The sequence below is a fragment of the Ursus americanus genome, chromosome 26 (genome assembly GCF_024610735.1).
Source record: "Ursus americanus isolate L20-20 chromosome 26, mUrsAme1.1.p, whole genome shotgun sequence".
Classification (NCBI taxonomy): domain Eukaryota; kingdom Metazoa; phylum Chordata; class Mammalia; order Carnivora; family Ursidae; genus Ursus; species Ursus americanus.
In genome coordinates this window covers 13,728,861-13,754,208 of record NC_142152.1, presented here as the reverse complement: position 1 = coordinate 13,754,208, position 25,348 = coordinate 13,728,861, and the positions used below count along the sequence as shown (strand labels likewise).

The window sequence follows — 25,348 nt, the reverse complement described above, 5'->3', positions numbered from 1 at the left end:
TGCCGGTCCGCCCAGAAACAATCTGCCCGGCCCAAGGAGGTTTAGTACACTCCTGGCCCAAGGTGCTCTCTGGGCTAGGGATAGGAGAGGGCGGAGGAGTGGGAGCCCGCGCAGCTTCCTCACCTGGTAAGTCCCATTGGCGAAGTGCACGGGGATGCTGAAGGGCGAGGAGTGGTGGAAGGGGTTGCGTAGCAGTATGGACACCACTTCCATGCGGGACGGCCTGGCCTCCCGCTCCCCAGTCTGCAGCGTCCGCTCCACGGCCCGCTGGCAGTAGGTGGCATACTGGCCAGTTTCATTTCTAAAGAGATGGGGGAAGAAAGAAAACAATCCCAGGGAATCCGCTCATTCCTGCTACCTTGACCCCTTGGCTGCCGACCCTGACCCAGACAAGACCAAATCTGCAGCGGGGCCAGCAGAGAGAAAAGCCCCGAACGCTCTGGTCTGTGGTGTTCATCTGTCATTCAGGTCTGTCTGCGGCAGGTGGCTCGCACAGATATTTTCTCCAGAAGCCAGAAGAACAGGGCCACAGACCAAGAAACCATGGGAATGATCTGGGGACACCCACAAAGCATGCATGCATACACGGACTGGGGTGCAGAGCAGCCCAGGCATGCCCACGCCTCCCCATGCCCATTCACGTACATGGCAACGAGCGAAGTCTCTGTGACCGCCGTGCAAACTTCGGGGGCAGGGTGATCTGGTCCATCCCGGCCCCCTACCGCCCGCCTCCCCATGCCATGGGCAGCAGGAACGGCCCTGAAAAGGACGCTCACTCACCTGGGATCTGCGTGGCGCTGGAGCTGCTGTTTGACATACCAGAGGAAGTGGTGCTGAGGCAGGAAGAGTGGGGCACACAGAGCCAGGAGCTGCCAGCACTGCGGGGGGCACAGACAGCATGGGGCGGGATCCAGTTCCGCAGCACCACCGGCCTGCATAGCCCTGAGCCACCAAGCCCTCAGTGCTCTCTAAACTTCTGCGGCTGCCAAGCTGGCCAACCCAGTCAAGCTTCGTCCAGAGCAGAAATCACACGACCTGACCAGCACAGCCGTACGGAGGCAGCCCGCTTCCTACCACCCAGTCCTCTCCTTCCACCTTCCTGCGTCCTGGGCAGCCCCCGCCAAGGGCTCCCAGCGGCTGCTTTGCCCCGGCGCTGCTCACCTGCACGAGGGAGCACTTCTGAGGTGGGCGGCAGCTGGTCTGCTTCATGAGCTGGCAGTAGATCTCGCTCTGCAGCTCGGGGTGGGCAAGGCAGACCTGCAGGGCCGCCTGGGCCAGAGACACGTGGTAGTCCACCGAGGCTGCTTCCACAGGCACGTTGATGAAGAGCTGGCAGGACTGGCCGGGAAATGATGGTGGGCACAGGCAGACCCACAGCCCCTTGGTGAGTATCCTTGGTGACAGTGGGCAGACCGAGCCGTCCCCCTGGGCTCCAGGGAGGCTCCGGTTTACAGCGGGCAGCCCCTTCTAAGAGGGAGCACTGCCACTGCCCGCTGAGAAGGCTACTTTGGGATAGAATCGTTCCTTCTTTAAATGTGTCCGTTACATAAGCAAGACATTCATTTTTTTTAAGAGAATATTCAGACAGACACAAAGAACATTCTAAAAGAGGTCAGACTCTCTCAGGTTTGGAAGCAACCTAAACCTGGCCTTTTCTGCTGTTCACTCTAGGAGGAGGGGAGTTCCTCAAAGAGTCGTTTCACTGGCTCTTCCCAAGGAAGCCGTGAATGCCTCCCCGCCATAACGGACCATGGCGAGGACCTGTGGGACTTTTTCCCTTTCCCTCAGATCCCTCTGTGAGCTACCCCTAACTGCCTGGGCTTCCCCCTGGCATCCTCATGGTGGGCAAACTGCTCCGGGGAGAGCCTGGGCCCACGGCGAGGGGGCCACCTGTTGGTGGGCCTGGGCTCCATTCCCGTCTTACCTTGAAGAGCTTGACAGCCTCCGTCTGCAGGGCCTCCGAGGGCAGCGTGGTGAGGGAGGTGTATAGCCCGTCTTTGCTGTAACACAGCATGGGGTGCCTCCAGAGAGGGGAATCTGCCCAGAGCACAGCACCGAGAGCAGCAGCAGTTACCGCTGGGGAGGGGACTTGCCTCCCACCCCCACCGCCACCCCCTCCTGGATCTGTGAGGAAAGCAAGGACGGACTGTCTGGATCCACGCGGCGCATTGGGTTTGTGTCCACAGTGTGGGGCACACAGCTGTGCACCGCCTCTAGCACGCTCACGAGCGTGGCTCACAGGGACGTGGCTACTGCTCTGCTCGCGGGGCTGCAACAGGGGTGAGTACGTGCGCTTGTGGGTATCTGAGCGCAAGCACATGTGTGCAGGGGAGGCCCCTCCCTGCAGGGTCGGGTCTGGATGGAGAGCGCACATCAGCCTGACGTCCACAAGCCTCGGAGCAGCAGGGAAGGGGAGTGTGGTGTGGCCGCTAGCTCCTCAGGGTCCTGAGAATCAGGAGCGTAACGAAGACCTCATAACACCCCAGGCTTGGCTTGGTCTAATCCCAACGTGGGCTTCATTCATGGATTAACAAGCTTGAACTATTCACCAGCTACCTTCCTTCCTCAACCCTCTGCCCAGCCAGCAAAGCCACAGTGAAAAAAGTAAAACATTGACCGGGGTCACTGGAAAGTCTGTTCCCAAGTCAACTCCCCCAGACACAGCATGGTCACCTCAGTATCTTCACCAGAAACAGGGGCTCTGGAGCTTGGATGGAAATGTCCCTCCATGGCTTAGACCGTTTTAAAACAGCTTCGAGGTACAGAAATGCTTTCTTTGGGTTTCTGACCAACCGTTACCCAGCCACCACCCTCCAACCCAAGCAGGGATGGCCACCCTTGCCTTACCTGGGTCTCCCTCCCCGTCCATCAGTTTTCCAATGAGCTGTTCATAGGCAGTGCCAACCCTGGCACTGCTGCCCCCTGCAGCCACCGTGAGGTGGTACAGCCATGTGTCCTAGAAAGGGATGGAAGCCATCTGCAGAGACTGGAGTGGGAAGAAGGGAGGCAGAGCTCCGGAGAAGTTTCCTTGAAGGGGCCAAGCCCAGCGTGAGGCTAGGCTAGTCTGGCTGGCACAAGTCAAGGCCACCAGTCTCTAAGAGGAAAGACTTGGGATCGGGTGAACATGAACCCAAATTTCTAAGCTTGAGGTGCTATCTCATGGTCCCAGTGGAGAGATGCTTGTCACTGGGAGGGAATTCACTATAAGGAATAGTCCCAATCAGGGAATGCTAGTTACCAAAATGTCCAGGAAGGAAAGAAACTTGAATTTGGGGAGGTTGGGAAAGAAGGAAGGGAAGATGAGAATCACAGGACCAAGCTTGGCCGAGGAGGCCCAGCCCCCTCTCTTACCTTTTCATGCTTGGTGCCAATGAGGAGGTAGGTGGGGCTGTGCTCTGGGGGGTGGATCACCAGGGTGCAGTGGGAGGAGAGCAACCGCCTGCTTCCTCCAGCCTCGTAGTCCTCGTCTGAGTCACAGGATCGATCTACTTCCTCTACGCGTGCGTCCCGCACAGACAGATGGCCCAGGGGTCGCTGTGGACAGGAGACTTCCATGAATAGGAGAGCCAGCAGGGAACAGGGCAGTCTCCTCTCTCTGAACCCTCAGGCCCTGCTGGGCTGGGAATCATGGACATGGTTGGGTCACAGAAAGAGGGGGGTTAACTATAGCTCCCTGGCTGAGGCTTGCCTGGAGAAGCACAGACAGACCCCACGGGTGGAATCTGTGGGCTGTGCACACTGGCCATTCAGGCTACAGGGATCCAGCCAGCTTTGTACTTGTGGTGGCATGAGGCAGGGTTGACGGAAAAGCTGGGGCCTTCCATCAGGACATGGGGCCACAGGAATGTGGTCTGGGGAAAGCAGAGAGTGGGTGCTGTCAGGAAGCCAGGAAGTACCTTGTCCTCATGACTTCGATAGTAATAGAAGGTTCTCCCAACAAGAGCACACCAGACCAGCTTGGAATGGCCATGTTTTACCTATAAGACAGAAATTAAGACCTCGTGATTGGAACCAGGTAATCCCAGAAGTAAATCCAGGACTGCCAAAGAGAAGCCAGAGGAAGGCAGATCTCAAAACCCCTGGTCAAACTCAGGTCCTTAGTAGAGATGCCACCCAGACTCCCTACTAGCAGGACTGGGCCCTTTCACGTGGAGGGTTCGTGGTGTGTACCCTGTGACAGCCCATCCATCCTTGCACCACATGCCATAAAGACTAACCAGGCCAGTCAGATGTCCTGTCCCAGGAATATGGACACAGCTGTCAGGATGCTGAGAGGGAGGGCAGGGCCATGCCCGGCGGACTAAAGCCCCCAGGCAAACGTAAATCATGAGGGTGGCAGGAGACTGACACGAGCACAGACTGAATGCGGAGGCGGAGAGAGAGCCAAGAGCACCGAGCTTGCTCACACGTGGCTTTGCTTTCTCATGGCGTTCTGGCCTAGTTCATGTGCTTTCTTGTTAACTTCCATTTTCTCGAGGTTAACAAGTACTTCTCTGCTCCTTATAGCCAGAAGAGTCCTAACTCAAACACCTTTAGGGCAGGCCTGGGATCTGACCTCTTTGAGTGGCCACCCCTACCTCACCCACCTCACGGCTTCCACTATTCATACTGAGGCACGGCGGGCGCAGGTGCGGGGGAAGCAATTCCTAATGACCTCAAAATAGGTCCAAGACGTTCCTTTCCCTCCTGTCCCAACAACAGTTGTGGTACTCACAACCCTGATCTCTGTGTTCATTCACGGACACTCTGAGTGGTCAGACGTGTCTGAGGCCCACCGGCTAACCCGGTGAGCCAAGTCCTGCAGACGGGCTGTAAGGAGGGCCGCCCTTAGGCGCCTGGCTCCCCTGCCTCTCGGGAGCTTGGGAGGCCCGCGTTCCTCCCCACCAGCCCGTCCCCTACCTTGGTCAGCCAGCCCTTCACAGCGGGCTTGGTGCCACCCCGCGGCAGGGCTGGAGGCCCCACGGCCTGGACCTTCAGCAGGCTCTGCAGTACTCGGACCCACTCCTCCAGCAGGCCTGGTGAGTCCGCTGTCAGGTAATAGGTTTTCTTCTCAGAGATAAGCTGTGGGGGAGAGATCAGGGGCAGGGAGACGGCAGGATGGCATGCCAGGGACTGGGCTCTGAGGGGGCACAGATCCCTGAACCCACTGGGCCTTCCTTCCTCCCACCCTGGGTCTCCCTCCCTTCTTTCCCTTGTTCTCTTCCCCCTGTCTCTGCTACCTTCACTCTGTCTCGCACATTCGGTCTCTTCTTCCCTCCCAGTACTCACAAATTAGGGTCACATCCAAGTGTGGATGTGATGTCTCTCACACATGCTCATTTTGCCCCAGCTTTGTTTCCATCATAGTCCTATCCAAACCCAGCACCTCTTCGTCTAAACCGCTGGCTGCTAGGAGCCCACCCACCTGGAATGTCTGTGCACCCTCTCCTCGAACAATCTGGCAACGGGAATTCAGTTCCACTTGACCCTGAGGTTTCCGGATGACATCGCTCTGTAAAGACAGGAACGGGCAGGAACACGGTAGGACCCTTCCCAGAGCACATCATTCTCCCTCAGATCTTACTCCAGGCCACAGGCGAAGGGGAAAGTGATTCCCAAGCTTTCCTGGGCTATGGTATGATTGGTAACTTGTTCTGGATCCTGGTTCTGGCTAAATGGAGCAATGATTAGAGAGAGACATGGGTCCATGTGACCCCAGCCTTAAAAAAGTATAGATTGAACCTTTAAAATTAGGTCAGAAGCCAATCACGTTATTCTGAGCTATAAAGTCTTTAAATTTTTCTACTACATTCTTCATACCAAGTGTGGCAAATAAGTGGCATACCTATCACCATTCCCCTTCCCAGTGCACCTGCACACCTTACTAACCAATCAGAGCATGCCCACTCACTGAGTGATACGGGTCTGGAATCCTCAACAGCCACTGACCACTGGCTAGAGTTGTACAAGAGACATGGCCTTTTCGCTTTCTTTAAAACATTAATGTTGGTTCCCCAAGGAGGTCCTGTCAAACTAGATCTCAACATCCAAGGCTCCCTAATCCCAAACTGTACAGGAAGGAGGTGGAGGAGGTGATGGGCTCTCTGTTAGAACCACCCAGATAATGTGAGGACAGCCTGGAAACAATTCTTTTACGGGACTAGGAATTAAAAGAAATCAGCTTCTGAAGTAAGAAGGAATCACCAAGCCAACTCATCTGGAACTGCCTTTGACGGCTCTGTGCCTGATTTCACTCCAGGAACCCGTGACCAGCCTCAGGGTCCCGTGTGAGGCTCAAAGCCCTGGGTGCCCAGACAGGCCACCTCTCCCCACCTGCCAGACCTCTGCCCTCTGGCCGTGGGCCCCACCAACCCTTCTTCTAGCCCCCGCTGCACAGTTCTGAGTTTGGGCTGGGGCCCTTTTGACTACTGTCCTGGGGGAGGAGGGTCTCACCGGGGACTTGTAGTACATAATCTGTCCCTGTCTCAGGACAAACCAGCGCCTCTTCCACGTCTTTACCCGGCTCCCCATTTTTAGCAGGTAGCCCGACTTCTCCAGTGACTCCTGCAGGGGTGAGAGGGTACGGGGGCGGGGGGGAAGAGGAGTGGACAGAAAGGGGGAATCACTTTGGGTTTGTAGATGTCACACGAGCCAAAATGGCCCACTTGAGTTACTGCTTTGTCATCAATTAAAAACAAATTTTTGAGTACCTACTAGATGCATTTTCAGGGCACTATGCCCTGCTAAGGGTTCAGACAGAACTAGCATAAAGCAAGGTGGCCCTGCCAGGGGCTGCATGAGGGAGAGGCTGGCCAGGGAGGGCTTCCTGAAGAGCCAGATCCAAACTGGGCTTGGAAGGAAAAGTCAGCTTCCCTTCAAAGCCACACCAAGGGGAGGAAAAGGCCACTGTAGGCAGCAGGAAGGGAGAGTGAGGTTTGGGGAAGAAGGGCACATCAGCCAGGCTGGGGCAGAGGCCTAGGGAATGAGGGATGTGGGTCTGCAGCACGACTCTAAGCCTCAGGCTTCTTATCCAAAAAAATGGGGTCCTTGTCCTAAGAGGATGGTGAGGACACATGGGACAAAGCATGAAGAGCACTGAGCATGGTGTGGGGCGCTTGGTAAGAACCCTGTAAATGCCCGCTCTTGGCATTCCAGGATGGGAACACATGGAAACGCCTGGGGCCCGGTGGGCCGCCATGGGAAAGCCTACTGGCTACTCGTGGGTTGATGAGGAGCTCACTGGGTGCCCTCTCCTTCTTCACAGGGTCTGTGTGCACCTGACTCGGTACCTGCCCACTGCCTACTCCCTGGCGCCGCACACATGTCGCGGCCCCCGTGGCCCTTGGGCATTCCCCAGGACCCCTCGTCTCCGGCTGAGGGCTCCAGGCAGACACAGCCTCTGCTGGAGGCTGCCCCATGCTGCCCTGCCTCAGCCCGGGGCGGCCCGTGCTCCCAGCTCACCCCGCCCAGGCCCGGCCCCTCGCCGGAGAAGGCTGACGTGCGCTGCAGTTTGTGCTCTGGTTCCGAGTAGTCGCTGGCCAGCGAGCAGGCGTCCGGGGGGATGGCGTAGTCACCCTCGGAGCTCAGCGAGGACATGGACACGCCTGCTGAGGGAGGAGGAGTCAAGGGCCAGGGGCTGCAGGAGCCTTCCTCCCTGACCCAGGACGTCTGAGTCTGGAGCTGAGGGTCACAGGCACAGATCAAGCAGGGGCCCTGGGTAAGCCCGCGCATGGGAGGAGGCATGGGGCTGCTTCTGCCCCACACCCTCCCAGTCCCTCCTCTGTACCTCTCTTTATGGCCCGGGGGCTGCCCAGTCCGCTGGTCTTCCTGGACTCACAGCAGGGGACTGAGGTTCGAAAACTCGCCTGAGAGCTGCAGTCATCATCGGACCCAGAGGATTCGTCCACAAAAGGCACAGTGCTGATCTGCGTGGCTCTCTGCAAGACAGGCGCCCTCCCCCACTCCAGCTCACCTTGCAAAACACAGCCCTTCCTGTGGGCACTGGTACTCCCACTCACACGGCCTGTCTGGGGCACGTGGACGCCATCACCCCCCCGGGGCACTCTACAGACAACCATTCGGTCTCCACCTTACTCTCCCGTCCTCACCTCCATGCTTCCCCTTAGGCCTCCCGCCCACACACCATCCTCTGTGGTCCCCAAAGGACCTGGCCCATCTAGGCTGAGTACCCAGCTGCTGTGACCCTTCCTCCTGCCACTAGGGGGCCAGAACGCCACGCAGGCCAAGCACAGATAGGAGCTTTAAATGTGTGCGGATAAGGAAACGAGAAGCCATCTCAGTTGGCAAACATTTAAAAAGACTATCTCAACGTTGGTGAAAGTGTGGGGAACGAGGTGCTCTGTAGCCTGATAAAGCCTTTTAGAAGGTAATTTGGCAAGACCTGCCAAAATGTAAAATATGCCTATCATTCACCCATACATTTCCCCTCTAGAACTCTGTCCTCCGGAAATACATACACGTGATACTTGAGTGCACAGAGATGCGTTTGTGCAATGATATTCATCATGACAGTGACTGCAGAGAAAAACAGAGATAGGACCTAAACTGTCCATCAGTAGAGGGCAGGGTAAGGTAGTTATGGGGCATCCACAGCAGGGGTACCAGACAGCCCTAAGAGGGGAAGCAGAGCTGTGCACGGAGGTGCAGCTGGGAGATCTGACTCACGGTCGTGCGAGCAAGCAAGGGACGGAAGGACATATACGGTGTGATCCTCCTTGTGTACACACGCACGCGTGTGTATGTGTGCGTGTGCCTGTGTGTGAGAGACAGGGACAGGGACACAGGCAGTATCTGTCAGTGCACTGGTAAATGCAACAGAGAGCCTCACAGAATAAACACCAAACCACGAATGATAGTTGCCTCCAGGGTTAGAAATTAGGGAAAAGTAACGTGAAAGAAAATTTCACTTTTGGCTTTTTGATTCTTCTTTAAAAAGTTTCACAAAGTATTACTGTTTTGACCTCAAAAACCAATAACAAAAGGAGACAAAAATATGTATGAAAACATTATGCTGCGGTTACAGCTGATTTTTGTTAAAAAAGACAGAGATACGAAACTAATGTAATACTGTGTGCTCAAAGAAAAACCCACAGAGATATTATGAGAGTATACATAGGAATATATGTTTGAACACATATGAAATATTCTGGAAGGAGTCCTCCCGGGACAGACGTGAAAAGATGGGGAAGACAGGTGAAGCAGCAGTGGGTCTAACATTTACCTTTTCACTTTGCCCATGATCATACGGATTCAAATTTTTGTAAACATACAGTTTTTATAATAAAAATCTAATAAATACTAAAAATAAAATGACATATATATGGTAGCCGAGCTCCCTGCCCAGAGTTGTGTGTGTGGAAGCCTGACCCACTCGAGCCACTACATGGAGAAGGGGCCTCCTGCATAGAACACCCCCACCTCGGACAGCAGCTTCTTACCCCCTTCAGGGCTGTGTAGACAGGCACGGTGACATTCTTGTAGACAAGGCCAGAGAAAGGCCCAGGGGACGCAAGGGCAGGAGGGCTTGAAGCTGGAGGGGATGGGGAAGAGGGATGAGATTAACTCGGGTGCTGTAACTCACTTGGGGGACCTGTGGGAGGCAGAGACCTGGGCAAACTGAGGAGGAGTTCCACGTAGACAGTGTTCCCTGAAACAGCACTCCAGGAGACAGATGGGGTGGCAGTCCTTAGCATGGGGGCCAAGGACTTCTTTAGTCCCACCCTTGCGAGGTGAATCACCAACTGTGTGACTCTGGAGCTCACATCCTGGGGGATTCAGTGGCTGGCCAGCTAGCTTGGGAGCCAAAGGGTAGGGATGTGGTTCCTTCAGGGGGCTCATCTAAATCAAGGCATGGGGGGGGCTCTCCGACCCCCAGTACTGGGCACTACAGAAGGGAAGCCAGTGCAGGTGGGAGGCTGAGCTAGAGAACCCCACTTCTAAGGCCCCTTCCAGCTCCGTAATTGGCTACAATCCGGTTCAAGGCCACGCCCACCCTGTAAGCCATAAACTAAACCTGCACAGCTTCCTTCTCCCTCCTCGGTAGGTAGCCCGGCTGTGTGATTTCACTGAACCTCACCTGTTGGGGAAGGAACGGGGTGCTGGGTGTTCCTAAGAGTCTCCCTGCATGCCCACCCTGTCCAGCACGTGGGCTCCCTGGGGACTCACCGCAGCAGGCGGCATTCGTTCTGGGAGATGCATCCGAGAGCCGCATGCCAGCCGTGGCCACAGCATAGATCCGGCTCTCCTGGAATGGAAGGCCCCAGAGTGTCAGAGCCCAGCACGGAGCCCAGCGCAGCCCCTCCTGGGTGTGGAGGGCAAAGGATGGCTGTGGACGCAGGTGTGCGTCCAGGCTTGGCCAATTACAGGTGGGGTAATCCCAGGCAAGTCACATCTGAGCCTCCTCTTCCTCACCCCAAAAGTGAGTTAACACGCACCTGTCACAGAGAGCGGACGCCGGGAATATAATCAGCATCCAACAGATACGCATCCCTTCTAGTGCCCCGACCCTTCCTGTTTCTCTGAATCATACCCATTGTAGAGGCCCTTGGTCTCAGGCTCTCACCCCTCGAAGCTGGAGTGTTGATAATGAAGAGGTGGGAGCCCCACGGCAGGGGCTCGCCCTTTTCTAAGCCCGTTGTTTGGAAACTGGGACAGTTTTTCCTACAGTAACAACGTGATGTTCATGGTTCAGCCCAACCTACAAAGTCTGCCTAAGCTCACCTAGGACCCTGAGCCCCACTGTAGAAGACACATGGATGGGAACCCCCACCCTCAACTCCCCCGTTACCTAACCTCAGCATTCCTGGGTCTGAAGCAGGCCCACAGGCCTAGGGAGCTTTGCTAATGGTTTTGATCAAACAACCCAGAGGCCCCACCTGCGCTTTTCCCACCCTTTTCTCCACTCAAGGTAAAGGGAAACAAAGACTCCCCTCAGGGGAGTCACAAGGATGAGGGAAGGTGGGCCTAGCTGGCTCAGGGAGGCAGCGGGGCTGGGGCCTGGGGCTGGAAGGGCTGCGGGGTGCTACCGGGGTGTCCCCCAGAGGGGAGCAGCAGCTCTGGGTACGTGGGGGAAGGAGGGCTGGGTGGGACCTCCCCTGAGCTGAGCAGAGGGATGGGAGGTAAGAGAGACAGAGGGGCAGCGAGGAAGGGGGTCCCTGGAGGGGATTATTCCTGCTAGTGCTGCTCACAGAATTCAGCCACAGGCAGCCTCTAACTTCACAGAGGATATGCAAGCGATGCTTGTTGGATTTAGGTAAAACAGACGTGGGAGTGTTTCACAAAAGTTATCCACTGCCCCGCTCACGAGGTTGCTTTGAGGATCAACCAAGAAAGGGCTCTGCACACTCTGAACTGGCAGATGGGTGTATGCGCCTCCCTCTGAGAGCTGTCCGCCTCTCCATCCCCGGTCTTGCTTTCCCCTCAGATGGTCCCTGCCCAGCGGGTCCCACCTGAGAAGAGAGAGTGGGCACCTATCGAGGTTTCTTAGGCGCGAGTTGCGATGAAGATTGTGAACAGGAGGCAAGTCCTCCTTAGCTGGTATGGCCAACCGCTGGGTCCCGGGGCCCAGCTGAGAGCAGCGAGGGCCTGTGGAAAGACCCGACGCCCCTTCACACCTTCACCCCCACAGCTCAGCTGACGTCACATGGGGAAAGCGTCGTCCGAAGCATCGTCTAAAGTATTCACTCCCTTTTCCCCTGGGTCTCTCTTCCCCTCCCCTCAACCCACACCCAACACGTGCAGGCAGAACACAAGAACTCCTCTGAGCCATCATGGCGGACGGCTCTGTTTTGGCCAAACGGCAGAAGTGAGCAGCACTTCTCTCTGGCACCCCCTGCCGAGGCCCCCTTGCCCGGATGCCCCTCACTGCCCACCTCCGCTTTAGGGTTCTAGAGGGTCTGTAGTTACAAGGCAACAATGAAAGAGAAGAGGGATGGTTCTGACGGTGGTCCAGCCTGGCCTGGCCCTTCCCTCCTTTCCAACATCCTCTCCACTGCTGCCCCGCCTGCCCCTGTGCTCCTTCCCTGCCCGCTGCCCCTCCACCTCACTCTTGCTCTCTGGATGGCAGCAGCACCTTGTGAGGTGTTCCCACGACCCCCGGTGCTTCAGGGACAGGGCAGCAGCATAAGACCTCAAGACCGGCCCAGGGAGGCCTAGCAGGCCTCCCCCAGACCCCACTCCCAGGCATGGCTGTGTCTCCAGCCATCCGGCCCCCTTACGGCCATCAGCGCTGGTCAGCAAGCACTGCTAAGGACGTGGCCCATATGCTTGCGGCGCTGAGGCCGCCAGCACTGCAAACAGAGCCCCCGCAAGGTGCTGCTGAAAAGGCAGGTCTCCCAGGCAGTGGTGAAAATGAAAGGCGGTGTCGCCCCAAAGTACGCCCCCCAGAACCCCTTTCCCTTGTGCTGCCAGGAGCCAGACACACAGACGTCTCCCATCACAGCATCATCTGGGGGTCTGAGCACAAGGAAGAAGCAGACATCTGCTCTATGATGTCCCCTAAGCCAGAAGGTTAGAGCCGGGCCTGGAGGCAGCGGGGCCCACCTTTAAAGCCTGGCTCCTCACTAGCGGCTCCATGACCGCGGGCGAGTAAGCAAGTCTGTGGGGACAGCAGTGCCCCATCGGTAACAGGGGACAGCAGCTCACGGCTCGCACAGATGCGGGGTCCTGTGCTCATGCTGGGCCCCGAGCTACACGCTCTTCGCCCTGCATCTCATCTCACCCTCCACACTGACCTGGGCAGCCGTATCCATGTCCGTCCGCCCCCCATTTTCATTTTATTTTTATTTTTTGAAGATTTTATTTATTTGAGAGAGAGAGAGAGCACAAGCAGGGGGAGCAGCAGAGGGAGAGGAAGAAGCAGGCTTCCCGCTGAGCAAGGAGCCCGATGCAGGACTCAATCCCAGAACCTTGGGATCATGACCTCAGCCGAAGGCAGACGCTCAACCAATTGAGCACCAGGTGCCCCTCCCATTTTCATTTTAAGTGTTTATCACGGTAAATGCCAAAGAGACACAAAAGCAGAAAGAAGAGAATAAAGAATGACCTCGCATAGCCATCACCCAACTCTGCGAAGACTGACGCATGGCTGGTCTTGTTTCCTCGGGGTCCCCAACCCCAGATTGCTGATTCAGAGGCAGCGCCACCGGCCATCACGTCCTTTATCCAATATTACAGTAAGGAAAGGCTCGCAGACAACAGCAGCCAGCACTTTCTATGAACCACGACTGCAGGTGCTCCCTGCCACCTCACACGCTCCCTCCTCACAACCACCCGGTAAAGCAAGTACTGTTACCCCATGTCACAAAGAGGAACGGAGGCTAGGAAGAGGTTTAGTAACATGCTCAGGGTCACATTCAGCAAACCCTAGTGGTTTGATTCGGGGACCTGTGCTCCTCACCAGCGCACTGTACCCCCTCAAAGAGTGCAGAAGATTAGATGAGAAAATGTGCCCCAGGCGCCCAGCTTGGTCGGTGGCACAAGGTCACGAAGGGAGAGCCAGCCACTGTGCAACCACTCCGAGTCCCGGCTCTGGCCCTGCGAGTCTGCGCCCCATGAGCCGCTCTGCCCCCCTACCCCACCCCCCCGGCAAACAAAGTGCCTCTTACCCAGGATGGAAACCGGTGCAGAGGGGGCGTGGGGGGTTTGCTGCCCAATTCCACTTCCTCCCACTCGGCTCTTCGGGCCTTCGGGCTCTGTCTATCCTCCTCCTTCTTTCCCGCTGGGGGCGGCTCCTCCACCTCCATGCTCTCCGGTGCCTCCCGGGGCCTGGCTCGGGCCTCGGCCTCAGGAAGGCTGGAGGGATGGAGGGCTGACAGGGTCCCCATCTCGATGCTCACCACGTGGTTGAAGCACCCAGGGCCCACCTGGGGCTGACTGTGGTGCCGCTTGGCCAGCTGGATGCTGTCCCGGGGGGTGCTGGGGACCCGCACCTTTGGGAGGGTCAGGCTGCAGCCCAGGCTACCTTCCCTGGCAGAGTTCTTTGTCCCAGGGAGTGTCCCTCCCTGAGCGGTGACCAGGCCCTCCCCCCAGGAAGCCGAACCATGTCTATGGGTGCAAGGCTTCATGCACGGCCGGCAGGGAGAGCCCTCTCTTCCGAGAGGAGGTGGGAGGGTCTTGGCCTCCGCTCTTTCCCCAGGATGGACCACAATGGAACTAGACTTCTCCAGGGAAAGTCCTGCTTTAGGACCAGAGTCCTTGCTCTGCAGAGCACCCGGGGAAGGTGCATGCATAGCTGCCTTCAGGGCACCTTGGGCCTGGGGACCACTGTCCTGCCCTATTGGCTGCGTCCCTGGCCCTGAAGGGGCAGAATCCTGCTCTGGGGCTTCCTGAGGGTTCAGCAGCAGCTTCCCGGAAGGTGCCATCTGAAGAGCTGTGGTTGGGGGAAACGGGTATGGTGAGAGCTCCCTCAGTTCAGCGCACACCCTGACACACACACACACACACACACACACACACACACACACACACAGCCTGTCCTGCTCACCTGCTAGAGCGTCTTGGAGGGCTCCCACCTGCTCCACCAGCTGCTCATTACTGCTTTTCAGGTGCTGATTCTCCATCTCAAGCTGGGAAAAAGAAAAAAAAAAGACAGAATACTTAGCCGACAGGTTCAGACATAAAATTCAAAATAAGATTAAAATCCTTTTTAAATCCAATCTTTGAAAAAGAACACTTGGGGCCCCAGCAATCCAGGGCTGACCCTCCCAGGGAGCCCTGACCTACCCCCTTTCCTTTGTGCTAACCAGTTTTGGTTCGGATAGAATTCCATTTGGCAGCCCCTGCACCGTCTTTTCTAAAATACCATTAAAAAAAAATTGTGAACTAGAATACATACCCAGGAAACTGCAGACCACATCAATGAAGAGCTTAGCAAATGACTGAAGTGAATGCTCATGTGACCACCATCCAGGTCAAGAAATAGGAATTTGCCAGCACGGCCGACAACCCTGGACTCGCCCCTTCCCAGTCACATGCTTCTTCCTCCCCCGGAAGGCAGCCACTCTTCTTAGTGTACCAGACTCACTTCCTTGCTTTCTGGGTTTTACCATCCAGGCATGCACCCCTGCACACATTGGCTCAGTTGTGCCCTTTTGGCATAAATGGAATTATACAATATGTACGTCTACGTCTGATTTCTTTAACTCAACACACCATCTATGAGACCCTTGTGCACGGCTGCTGTAATTATTCTTAATGAAATCCAACCTACTTTTTTGAGCACCTTTCAGCAAATATGGAGGCAAACCAGGTTATCAGCTCTGCACCCCAAGAGCTTGTAGTCTAGCAGGTGACAGGACATGGGGAGGCAAAAAGAACCAATACCCCCCGCAGGCATGAACCATTTGTGCTGGGATGGAGGAAGAGAAGTTGATGTTTGTCCTTTTCCAAATTTCAATTCCTTTCCCTTTTGTTTAGAAAGAGGTTGCTTTTTGTTTTTTGTTGCTAGTAGCACGGCAGCTTCTAGCCCCAAGCTTTCCTAAGTGAAGCGTAGCAAGTGACGAACTAGAGGTGGAAAAAGGACAGGGGCTGTTGGGGGCCGGGGGACGAGAGATCAGGGACTTCGTGACTGCTGGGCACAGAGCTGCTGTCTGGGGTGATGAAAGTTTTGGAAACAGACAGTGGTGGTGGCTGCACGACATTGTGAATGTACTGAATGCCACGGATTGGTCCACTAAAAATGGGGGAAACAGTCAACGACACGTGTATTTGATCATCATCACAAACACCAGCTGAGAAGAACGAGAGGACAGAGGGGAAGTGGAGAGGGTGGACGTAGGGTGTGTGTGCTCTCAGGAGGACACTGGCTGGGCGCCTCCCCAAACACAAAGCTGGCAGGAGCTCTAGGGAAACCCGACCACAACAGGAGGAAGGGAAAAGTGAAGCGATGAGTCTCAGTGTTCAAGCTGAGTGAAGGACAAACGGTTAACACAATGGAGGTCAGTCAAGGCCCCATAGACAGGAGGCAGAAACATGCTGGGCGACAGAGGGACCCCCCTCGCATGTCCACTCCAGGCTTCCTGAGATGAGTTTTCCATTCACCTCTGCTAACTTCAGGGTCACCCATTCTTTGATCTTTGCAGCTTTTTCCTGGATACCTTTTGCTTCTTCAGCTCTCATCTGCTTCTGCAAGAAAGGGGAGGGCCTTTAGTTCATAATAGCAGTCACTGGTACAGTGAATGACTGAAGGAATATCAAACAACGGGGGGGGGGGGGGGCAACGGAAAAAAAGAAATTCGCTTATGAATTTAAAAAATATTCTTAAAGTGGGAAAAGTCTTCCTCAGTATGATACACACCCCAAAGCCATGAAGAAAAAGACTAATGAATCTATACCATCACTATAAATCACTATATGACAAACAAAAGTTCCCCCAAAATCAAAAGACCAACTGGGGGATGATTTACAACACAAAAGACTTAAATAAAGAGGGCTAATTTGAAACGAACAAACCAATAAATACACGCAAAAAGAATATGAACAGGAAGTCAACAGAAAGAGAAATAAAGGGAAAGGAACCCATGAAAAGCTGTTCGACCCAACTGCAATTTTAAAAATGCACATAAAAAGTCAGACATTGTTTTCCTCTATCAGACTAACACAATTTAAAAGTTTGATATTATCCCAAATTGTCAAGGCTGTTGGAAAACAGCCCCTGTTCTAGAAACTGACAAAGCCTTTTGGGGCAGCAATTTGATAATATCTGTCAACGTTTTAAATGCATATACCGCTGACCTGACAAACCACTGGCTTACGAATCGTTAGCTGCAATATTAGTTGATTAAGCAAAAAACTCACAACTGGACATAACCTAAGTGTCCACAAATCAGGGCTAAATAAACAAAATGAAAATGGAATGCTGTCCTTTGACACACAAGAAATATTCGCAGTGAATACTGGAAGGACCTTAAGGTTAACCAGTTGAAGGGGTTTGCAAACTGGCCACCACCCAGCCTTCCATCTGGTTCCTCTCCCCCACCCCACCTATTTTTATAAATAAAGCCATACTGCAACACAGCCATGCCTATTACTTATGTATTGTCTAGGGCTACTTTCCTGATACAATGGCAGAGCTGAAGAGTTGCAACAGAGGCCACATGGCCTGCAAAGCCGAAAGTATGTATCTGTGGCCCTTTACAGAACAAGTCTGCCAACCCCTGACCTTGTCTGATAGCCTCTGTATATGGCTGCGGAAACGGAGGCCCGGAGGGTGACGTGGCTTGCCTCCATCAGTGTGGGGAGCACAGCTGGAACTAAAGCCAGGCCTACTGACTTGCAGAACAACATTCTTTCTATTCTGACCTTTTATTATTGGAAAATGATTTTTTTTTTTGGATCTAAGCTTTAGCAGGAATCATTTTGCCCACGAATCCCCAGATGCTGCCACTTCTGTGAACCACTCAAAAAAGGAGGTAAGGTATCTCCAAAGTCAATGAATAACTGACTAGAGATTTCATGGGTCGACATTGTATTTTCCAATGATTTTTCAGGAACACACGCTGGGTGCCCCAGAGCATACAAAGGCAATCACACAACGGATATGTTCAGTGAATGCTGATGGATGATAAACAAGTTTGCCAACGATGGTGGGAAAATACTCCTAGGACCAGCTGGCACCTCATGGAGAATTCACATGCAGAAAATTAAAAGTCATCTGGCCACACTGTGAGGTGGTTTGTGGGAAACGAAGGTGCTCTGGCACTAGGATAATGGGTAGGTGAGGCCGAGGGCAGAGGAAGGGACAGAGTTCGGATGAAGTTAATGGGATTGTAAAGGGGAGGAGGCCGGGCACAGGGAACTGGCAGAGTGATGTTTCAGATACCCTCTCCAGAGCAAAAGGGCTAACGAAGCTGGAAGGTGGGGCATGGCCTCTCCTGGGCACCCATGTGTCTGCCTAATCGGGTCCACTGAGGAAGTTTGGCCAACTCGCTGACCAAGGCTCACGGTCCAGCTCCGTGCTGCTCTGATACTACGCTGGCAGGCCACAAGGCCAGGGTGGAGGAGGACAGGCTCTCCTTACCAAACACCAACCTCATGTCTGGTACTATACACAGATGACCTGCGTTCACTCTCTGGACAGCCCCGTGGTGTATTATAACCCCTCCCTTACAGCTGGGTAAAATGAGAATCCGTGACTTACTTGCCAGAGAGCAGTAGGTGTTGGCGGGGGGGGGATTCAAACCCAGATCTGTCTGCCTATATGGTCCTCTCCCCACTACATCCCCTGCCTGGCTCCTAACATATCTTCTAACAGTTGACTCTCCATGTGAAAGAACAGTTGCATGAGGGAGTGAGCTCCCCACCAGTGGAGGGCTCAAGCAGAGGCATGCTGTTCAATTGCAGGGGGCAATGGTGCTGTGCGGCATGTCAGCCCTTACCTGCTTCTCCAGCTGTGCCTCCAGCTGGCCGATGAGCTCATCTTTGCATTGCATGGCTTTCAGCAATTCTTGGTACTTCCGGTGCAGGCTGCCTGCTGAGTCCACATTCTTCAGATTGGACAGTTTTACCTTCTCCTCCATCACACCCACCTTAAAAGCACCATCGTCACATAGGGTTGGCATGTGTGTGTGACCCTTCCTGATGCCCAGCCCACGATTCCCAGGCAGAGCCCTCACCCAGAACAGTTGGAGCCAATAAATTCCATAACCATTTGTTAAAAGCCTCCTCTGGGCAAACTAAGGACTTGACAAGGAAGAAACGGTTGGGTACCAGGCCATCTCACTCTGGGGGCCCCAACAGGAACAAGGTGGGCAGGACAAACTGCTTCAACTTCACTGTGGCAGAGATATCTGCTGCTCATGACTGTCCCCGTGCTTCTCACTCTGCCCCAACCCCCTCGTAGCTAGATGGCCATGGAATTCACTCCAGCCAATGGGTCCAAGTGAAGTGACTCACCATTTCTGGGCTGAGGTATTTAAGAGCTCTCTCCCTGCCTTGGCAACCAAGGAGGCTGCCTGTTCCAGAGGGTCCAGGCAGAAGATGGAGAGCTCCATTGCGGGAAGCAGAATCCCCAGCTAACCCTCAATGGAGAGGTACCATGAATGCAAACTGAACGGTATAAGCTGCTGAGACCAGTTACCTCGGCATAACTTGGCCTATTTGGACTAATCCAGCCACCTGCTCACGCACGAACCCCAAAGACTCCTTCGTGCCTAAAGAGAGCTCCAAGCACCTGAATTAATTTGTTCAGAAGAACTGGCACGTGACTCCTCCGTGTCCCCATGGGAAGCTGGTGAGGGTGATGAGTGTGTCTGTGTGCGTCCCTGGGAAGGATCAGGGAAAGCCACCAGCCACTTCCACTGCACAGTCCTGCCCATCCCCCGCCCTGGTTACCTGGGTCTCCGCGTTCTCTGCCCTCTGCTCTGCCTCCAGCAGCCTCTGCTCCAGCTCCTGCATCTGCTCAACCAGAGAGGAAGGACAAATATAGGTAGGGTGTCCCCACTACGACCATGGCATCAGGGCAATGTGAGCAAATTGTGCAGACACTCCACACAGGCCAGGCTTAAACTGCTCAACTCAAGGGTGGCTCAGGGGTGTCAGGGCAAAGATTTTCATGGCACCCCTCTGCTCCGTTATCCTGAATTTATGGGGCAGGTGAAGAGCCTAGAGCCGCTGTCCTCTCTGCTGAGCGAATAAAAGCCTAGTTCTCTCTCCCGTGCATGGGGTACCTAGGCAGGTAGCAGGAACATTCTTCATGAGGCACTGCTGCCCTCAGCCCTCCGTCTCCTCAGCACCAAGTCACAGGCAGGGCCCTGCCACTGCTCGCCACGTACCTGGCACAGAACATGCTCCCACAGGAGCCCCCATTATGTCAGCAGTAAGAGAATGTTCCTTCCCACCCAAGGACAGCTCACTGGCTGGGGACAAATATTTATCCCTTATCAAGGACATCTCTGACTACCAAAGGCATTAACAGGCATCACCTTATTTGATTTCTTTAATCTTAAATAGAAAGGCTCAGGACACATTTTTAAAAATTCTATCTTGCAGTATAGATGTGTCATTCAGGTCTGAGGATCTCAGCAATTCTGGAATTTTATGCCAATTGGCCAAACACAGGGACCAATGTTCTTACACACGGAGGCTCATCAGGGACCAGCTCTAAGCTGAAGGCTAAGGCGATGCTCACAAGCCCCCCCCCCCCCCGGCGCCTCTGCACCTTCACAAGCTCCCGGTGAGGAGTGTGGGCTGGATGGCAGGGCCGGGCCAGCCGTGTGTTGCCCCATGGACATCATCACACAGAGGCTCTGAGGAAGCAGGCACACATCCGACTCTCCTGTCACGAGCCACCCGCTTCCCTCCTCACCCTGCCTTGCCCCAAGACAACACGTATGCCTTAAACCTACACTAGAGGCAGAATAGCCCAGCCTTGTCCTCCATGAGGCTGGACGGCTCTCACCTTCCCAGCTCCAGTCCAGCCTCTCCCACCTCAGCTCTGCAGATCTGGCCTTTTCTCCAGCTACTCAACCTTCTTTTTTTGGCCTGGACCCTGGCTTGATACTTAGCAGCGAACTAAGCAATGAATCCCTTCTTTCCCAATCGCTCATCTGCTTAACTGCAATTCTGCCGTCCCTTCTTGATGCAGAAGAAGGAGCCCCCCAGCCTGGTGAAAGGAGGGCTCCCTGGGAGGAGTTCACGTTCAAGAACCTGGCACCTCTTTTCTCAGGCCAGCCTTTCCTCACTCACTTTTTTCCTTCTTGGGGCTGGGGAGATACAGATGCTTTCAGCACACATTCCCTATGAAAGGATCTGAGGATCCCAAGTAAAACTCAAGATTTACAACCCATGGGACAAAAATGTCCCATGGGCTCCCAGTGGACAGGACCACCGCTGAGGGGCATTCATGCGCTCAGGCCAAGGGTGCCTGCAGCTCTTCTTTCCTTCCTCTCCTGGGTTTCATCATCATGATGGAACCTCTTCACTCAAGCCTGAGAGGGCAGGTTGGTGCCAGCCAGACACGGACATCAGCTAGAGCCAGATGGCCTTTCCAAAATCAAACAGTCCTGGAGCCTGTGTTACAGGAATCCCCTGACCTTCAAACAGCTACAGGGAAGGTAACAGCATAGCATAGACTGATATTACAGTTACAGGGGTAGCTGCCCAGAGCAATAAGAACTCTACATAGTTGCGGGGAGGGGTATAGGCCGACACATAGCAGTGGCCCTCAGTGACCAGGTTAGTACTCTATAACTCACCCCCCTTTGGTACCAGACCTGACTGAGCCCATCAGGTTCTCTGTCCCCAGGAATCTGACATCTGGGATCAGGAGACCAGAGACAAGAACCAGGGGGCTGCATGGGAGAGTGTGCACAAACTTCATCAAGTCATGACTGTTAGGTCATTCTTCCAGTTCCGTGAGCTGCCCCAGGATCCTCCAAATTAATTCCATTTGCTTAAGCTAGACAGAGTTAGAGTTCTAGCCCACCTTAGAAATATCTCTAATACAGTTGCTGTGAGCATTTACATTTTATTAAATAAGATTTATTTGTTTATTTGAAAGAGAGGGAGCACATGCACAAGCAGGAGGGGTAGAATGAGAGGCAGAGAGAGAAGCTCAAATAGACTCCACGCTCGGCACGGAGCCCAATATAGGGCTCCATCTCTCGACCCTGAGCTGAAACTAAGAGTTGTACGCTTAACCAACTATACCACCCAGGTGCCCCGGAAGCATTTAATTTTTTAAAGAATACAATGAGGGGGACCTGGCTGGTTCAGTTGGGACAGCATCTGACTCTTGATCTTGGGGTCATGAGTTTGAGCCCCACACTGGGTATAGAGGTTACTTAAAAAAATAAAAATACATAAATAAAAATACAATGAAATACTGAATAGGAAGGCTTTGGATTCCTGATAAGTTTCCTAGATTAACCTTCAGCTCAACCATAGGATAGGTCCAACCTTGAGCGGCACCATAGACATAGGATTTCCACAGGAAATGATCACTCATATTCATAACCTTCTGTAACAACTGTCTGACATTTTCAAACTTCTTCTGATAGAAAAACTTGTCTTCCTATTTTATGGATGGAGAAACCAAGGCAGAGTGAAGAACAGAATTGTATTCGAGTCCTACCGCCCAGCTGGGCATTTCCACTTAGCGGTCAATGACACTGGTCAGGGCCGCAAATCATTCTGTTATGGGCCTGATGGGCCCAGTCAGGTCTGGTACCAAAGGAGGGTGAGTTACAGAGTACTAACCTGGTCACTGAGGGCCACCGCTATGTGTCAGCCTATACCCCTCCCCCCAACTATGTAGAGTTTTTATTGCTCTGGGCAGCTATCCCTATAACTGGTGAGCGTTTGTCCCCCTCAAGATTTTACTACTAGACATCCCTTTACATATGCTATCACTAAAGCAAATGGAACGGAAGGCACCTTCCAGACCCTGGGGTCTCCTCTCAGCCTGGACTGGCAGCCACAGGATCCCCATATTGCTGCCGAACCTCCAGCTGTTCTCATCTTCCTGGCAGGGACACTTGAAGCTCAAAGCATTTTGTATTCGCCTTTATGCTGGGGTATCTTTTTTCCTCTAAAACTAATTTCTTTTTTTTTTTTTTAAGATTTTATTTATTTATTCGACAGAGATAGAGACAGCCAGCGAGAGAGGGAACACAAGCAGGAGGAGTGGGAGAGGAAGAAGCAGGCTCATAGCAGAGGAGCCTGATGTGGGGCTCGATCCCATAACGCCAGGATCACGCCCTGAGCCGAAGGCAGACGCTTAACCACTGTGCCACCCAGGCGCCCCCTAAAACTAATTTCTGAACACTGAAAACATGTGAACATCTGGCACGTTTTTGAGAAGAGTGTAACAACCATCCACGTATCCATCACTATGGTCCAACAATTACCAACATCCTGCCATCCTTGTTTGAAAAGAGTATTTTTTAACACCATCTCTCTCTTTTTACGAAAGCACATTTTCTCCACTGCCCCCGGGGTACTACAGGAGTGTCTGTGCCGGAAGGTCATTTTTAGAGTTTTCGAACTTCATTTAACACCAGCATCAATAATTTTCACGATGGCAGACTGTTCTGTACATGGGCATACGGCGCCAGCCCTGGTTTGGGTTCTATTTCTCTTCTCGGTGGGTTCCCTAGGACCGTGTCCTCAGCTGTCCTTTTAGTCTGTGTGCCTGGGGTGATGCGCCGGCCAGGGTGGTGTCGGGTTCAGGCGGACGACTCTTGAGGCGGACCCACTCTCACCAGCTGTGACCCACACATGAGACTCATAAATCAGGGGCCTTGGCACTGGCCACAGCGACCTGATGACACGCGCTTCGTGCCAACCCGGTACTTAATCCCCATGTCCACAGCTCCTGGTTACACTCACAACGCTGTGAAACGGCAGCCCCAGGGCAGTGGCTGCAGTGGGCGCTCTCATGAGCTCCCAGCACAGTCCCGCAAGCTGAGCTGTGGCCTGAGCGCAGCCCTGCTGGGGCTCAGCTGTCCTTTGAAAAGGGGGCTCAACATTCTTAGCATTGCTGCGCATCCACTGGAGAGACTGGTACGGGGAAGCACTACGGCTTGAATCTCACAGGCTCTGCCACAGTCCTTAACTGCACTGGGCCTCAGTTTCCTCACCAGGAAGAAAAGGGTAATGAGTCTCCACCTTCTAGGGTTGCTGGGAGGATTAACACGAGGTGCCTCATGTAAAGCTCGGGTACACGACGTGGCCCTTACGGAGAAGTTGACAGTAAGTTACTTGTTGGCTTTTCACAGACAGAAATGACATGGAGGACCAGGGAGACCAGTTTGCCTGGGACAGTCTGGTGCTCCCCTGTTGTCCCACAATAATTACTAACAGAGCCTTCTTTTCTCCCTCCAGAGTGTCCTGGGTTAGACGATAAATTATACGGTTGTCCCAGCTATGATCCACCTGCAGCAAGAATGGCTTCAAGCCTGGGGCTGCCAGCTCTAGCCGACAGGGTGTCTTGTAAGACCTACAGTGTTCGGGGCATTGAGCTGACACAGGTAGAACTAAACAAGGCCACTTGCTGTTTGTCTGGCACTGGTTTAAGCACTTTGCACGTGTTGATTCATTTAATCTTCACCCCAGTAGGAAGGAGCAGGTACCATTATTGCTGCGTAGACAGGAAACCGAGGCGGAGGGGCTGCAGAACCTCGCTACCAGGCCACATGGCTAGAGGCGGAGCCAGGTTCACACCCAGGAGGGCTGGCTCCAGAGCATACTGCGCTGTCAGCCACTGTGCCTCTCACATCCAAATCTCGCATGTCACGTAAAAACGGAGATGCCACATACAACCCCTGGCTTCCAGCTTCCCTTGAAAACTCAGAAGATCTGGACATGCTAGGGTTCCACTTTCTTACGGCAACAACTGGCTTCCTCCTCCAGCTCTAGCACGTTCCCCTGAATTCTTCCCAGAGCCCACCTGTCTCACTTACGTAAGTTACCTGCAAGCATCTGAGTAGCAACCCTCAATTTTAGCTATTAAATGGTTCTGACTCTGTTATCAAAGGCAATGGTTTTCAACTTCATTGTTTGTTTGTTTGAACTAGATCTTTCGTTTAATTCAAATCCTACACTTAGTCCCAAATACATAAAATACGGCACCGTGGGGCTGCCCTGGTGTCTGACTACAGAAAAGGCAGGAAAGAAAGAGCTCTGAGTGTTATCTGTGGGTTCCCCTGCTCCTGTGGGGCACATCAGGCTCAAGATGTCCACTAGAAGGACAACCGAATGAGGCTGAGGTGAGGCCGTGGAGAGAGTTCATGCCTGCATATCTCAATGTCGGGTGTAAGGACCCACATGGAGCTTACTCGAGGCAGATTCCTGGGCCTTGCCCACAGAGGGTTTTAATTAGCAAGCCTGAGGCATGGACCCAGGAATGTGCTTGGAAAGAAAAATCTCAGGGGATCCCGATGCAGGAGGCCCACAGACCACACTCTAGAAAACACTAGCCTGGCCACAGGATGCAAAGCATAGCAAAGCTTCTGGCATACATCATGGGGCCAAGCCCGCATCAGCATAGAGCTTCTCGAATGGCTTCAAAGGGGTACAGAGCCCTATCAATACTAAGGTTCCAGAAAAATACTACAGTGGACCCTATTAAAAATAGGTAGTTGGGAGATTAAGAAGCCCCCCCCCCACGCTCATACACAGTGAATAGAAGTTCTAGAAGGTATCTGCTCCCAAAGCAAATTGGATCTGTCAGCTAAGGCCAATTCTGATGACTTTATGCAGACTTTGACATATTTCCAACTAGTCCTGACAGCCCCAGTACTCTCCTTTCAAGGTACCTGGCCTTTTTGTAAATTCTGAGGTATGTAAGGATCTGTTTTTCTAGCTTCTGTGTCCTACCCGTACGTTTAGAAGCTGATGCCTACAGAGAATT

At 53.7% G+C, this 25,348-nt stretch overlaps 1 protein-coding gene across 6 annotated transcripts in view; it reads right to left on the bottom strand.

Moving 5' to 3' along the window:
* Window positions 1–25,348, bottom strand: part of PLEKHH1 (pleckstrin homology, MyTH4 and FERM domain containing H1) — a 48,029-nt gene that overhangs the window by 8,954 nt on the left and 13,727 nt on the right. For 5 of the 6 annotated variants that reach the window (XR_006781956.2, XM_087856045.1, XM_045810322.2 and 2 more), the window contains exons 3-21: window positions 19,330–19,392; window positions 18,375–18,524; window positions 16,039–16,122; window positions 14,483–14,564; window positions 13,605–14,368; window positions 10,165–10,243; window positions 9,438–9,529; window positions 7,766–7,916; window positions 7,441–7,586; window positions 6,433–6,543; window positions 5,405–5,491; window positions 4,900–5,061; window positions 3,897–3,977; window positions 3,352–3,534; window positions 2,848–2,956; window positions 1,925–2,037; window positions 1,162–1,338; window positions 781–878; window positions 124–301 (exon numbers count right to left, since the gene is read on the bottom strand). Coding sequence is in view for 5 of the 6 variants with exons in the window: in XM_087856045.1 (XP_087712171.1) it covers window positions 124–301; window positions 781–878; window positions 1,162–1,338; window positions 1,925–2,037; window positions 2,848–2,956; window positions 3,352–3,534; window positions 3,897–3,977; window positions 4,900–5,061; window positions 5,405–5,491; window positions 6,433–6,543; window positions 7,441–7,586; window positions 7,766–7,916; window positions 9,438–9,529; window positions 10,165–10,243; window positions 13,605–14,368; window positions 14,483–14,564; window positions 16,039–16,122; window positions 18,375–18,524; window positions 19,330–19,392 (2,910 nt within the window). In the remaining variant the exon portion in view is untranslated. The remainder of the gene's footprint in view (window positions 1–123; window positions 302–780; window positions 879–1,161; window positions 1,339–1,924; window positions 2,038–2,847; window positions 2,957–3,351; window positions 3,535–3,896; window positions 3,978–4,899; window positions 5,062–5,404; window positions 5,492–6,432; window positions 6,544–7,440; window positions 7,587–7,765; window positions 7,917–9,437; window positions 9,530–10,164; window positions 10,244–13,604; window positions 14,369–14,482; window positions 14,565–16,038; window positions 16,123–18,374; window positions 18,525–19,329; window positions 19,393–25,348) is intronic. The other variant, XM_045810326.2, reaches the window with a different exon arrangement.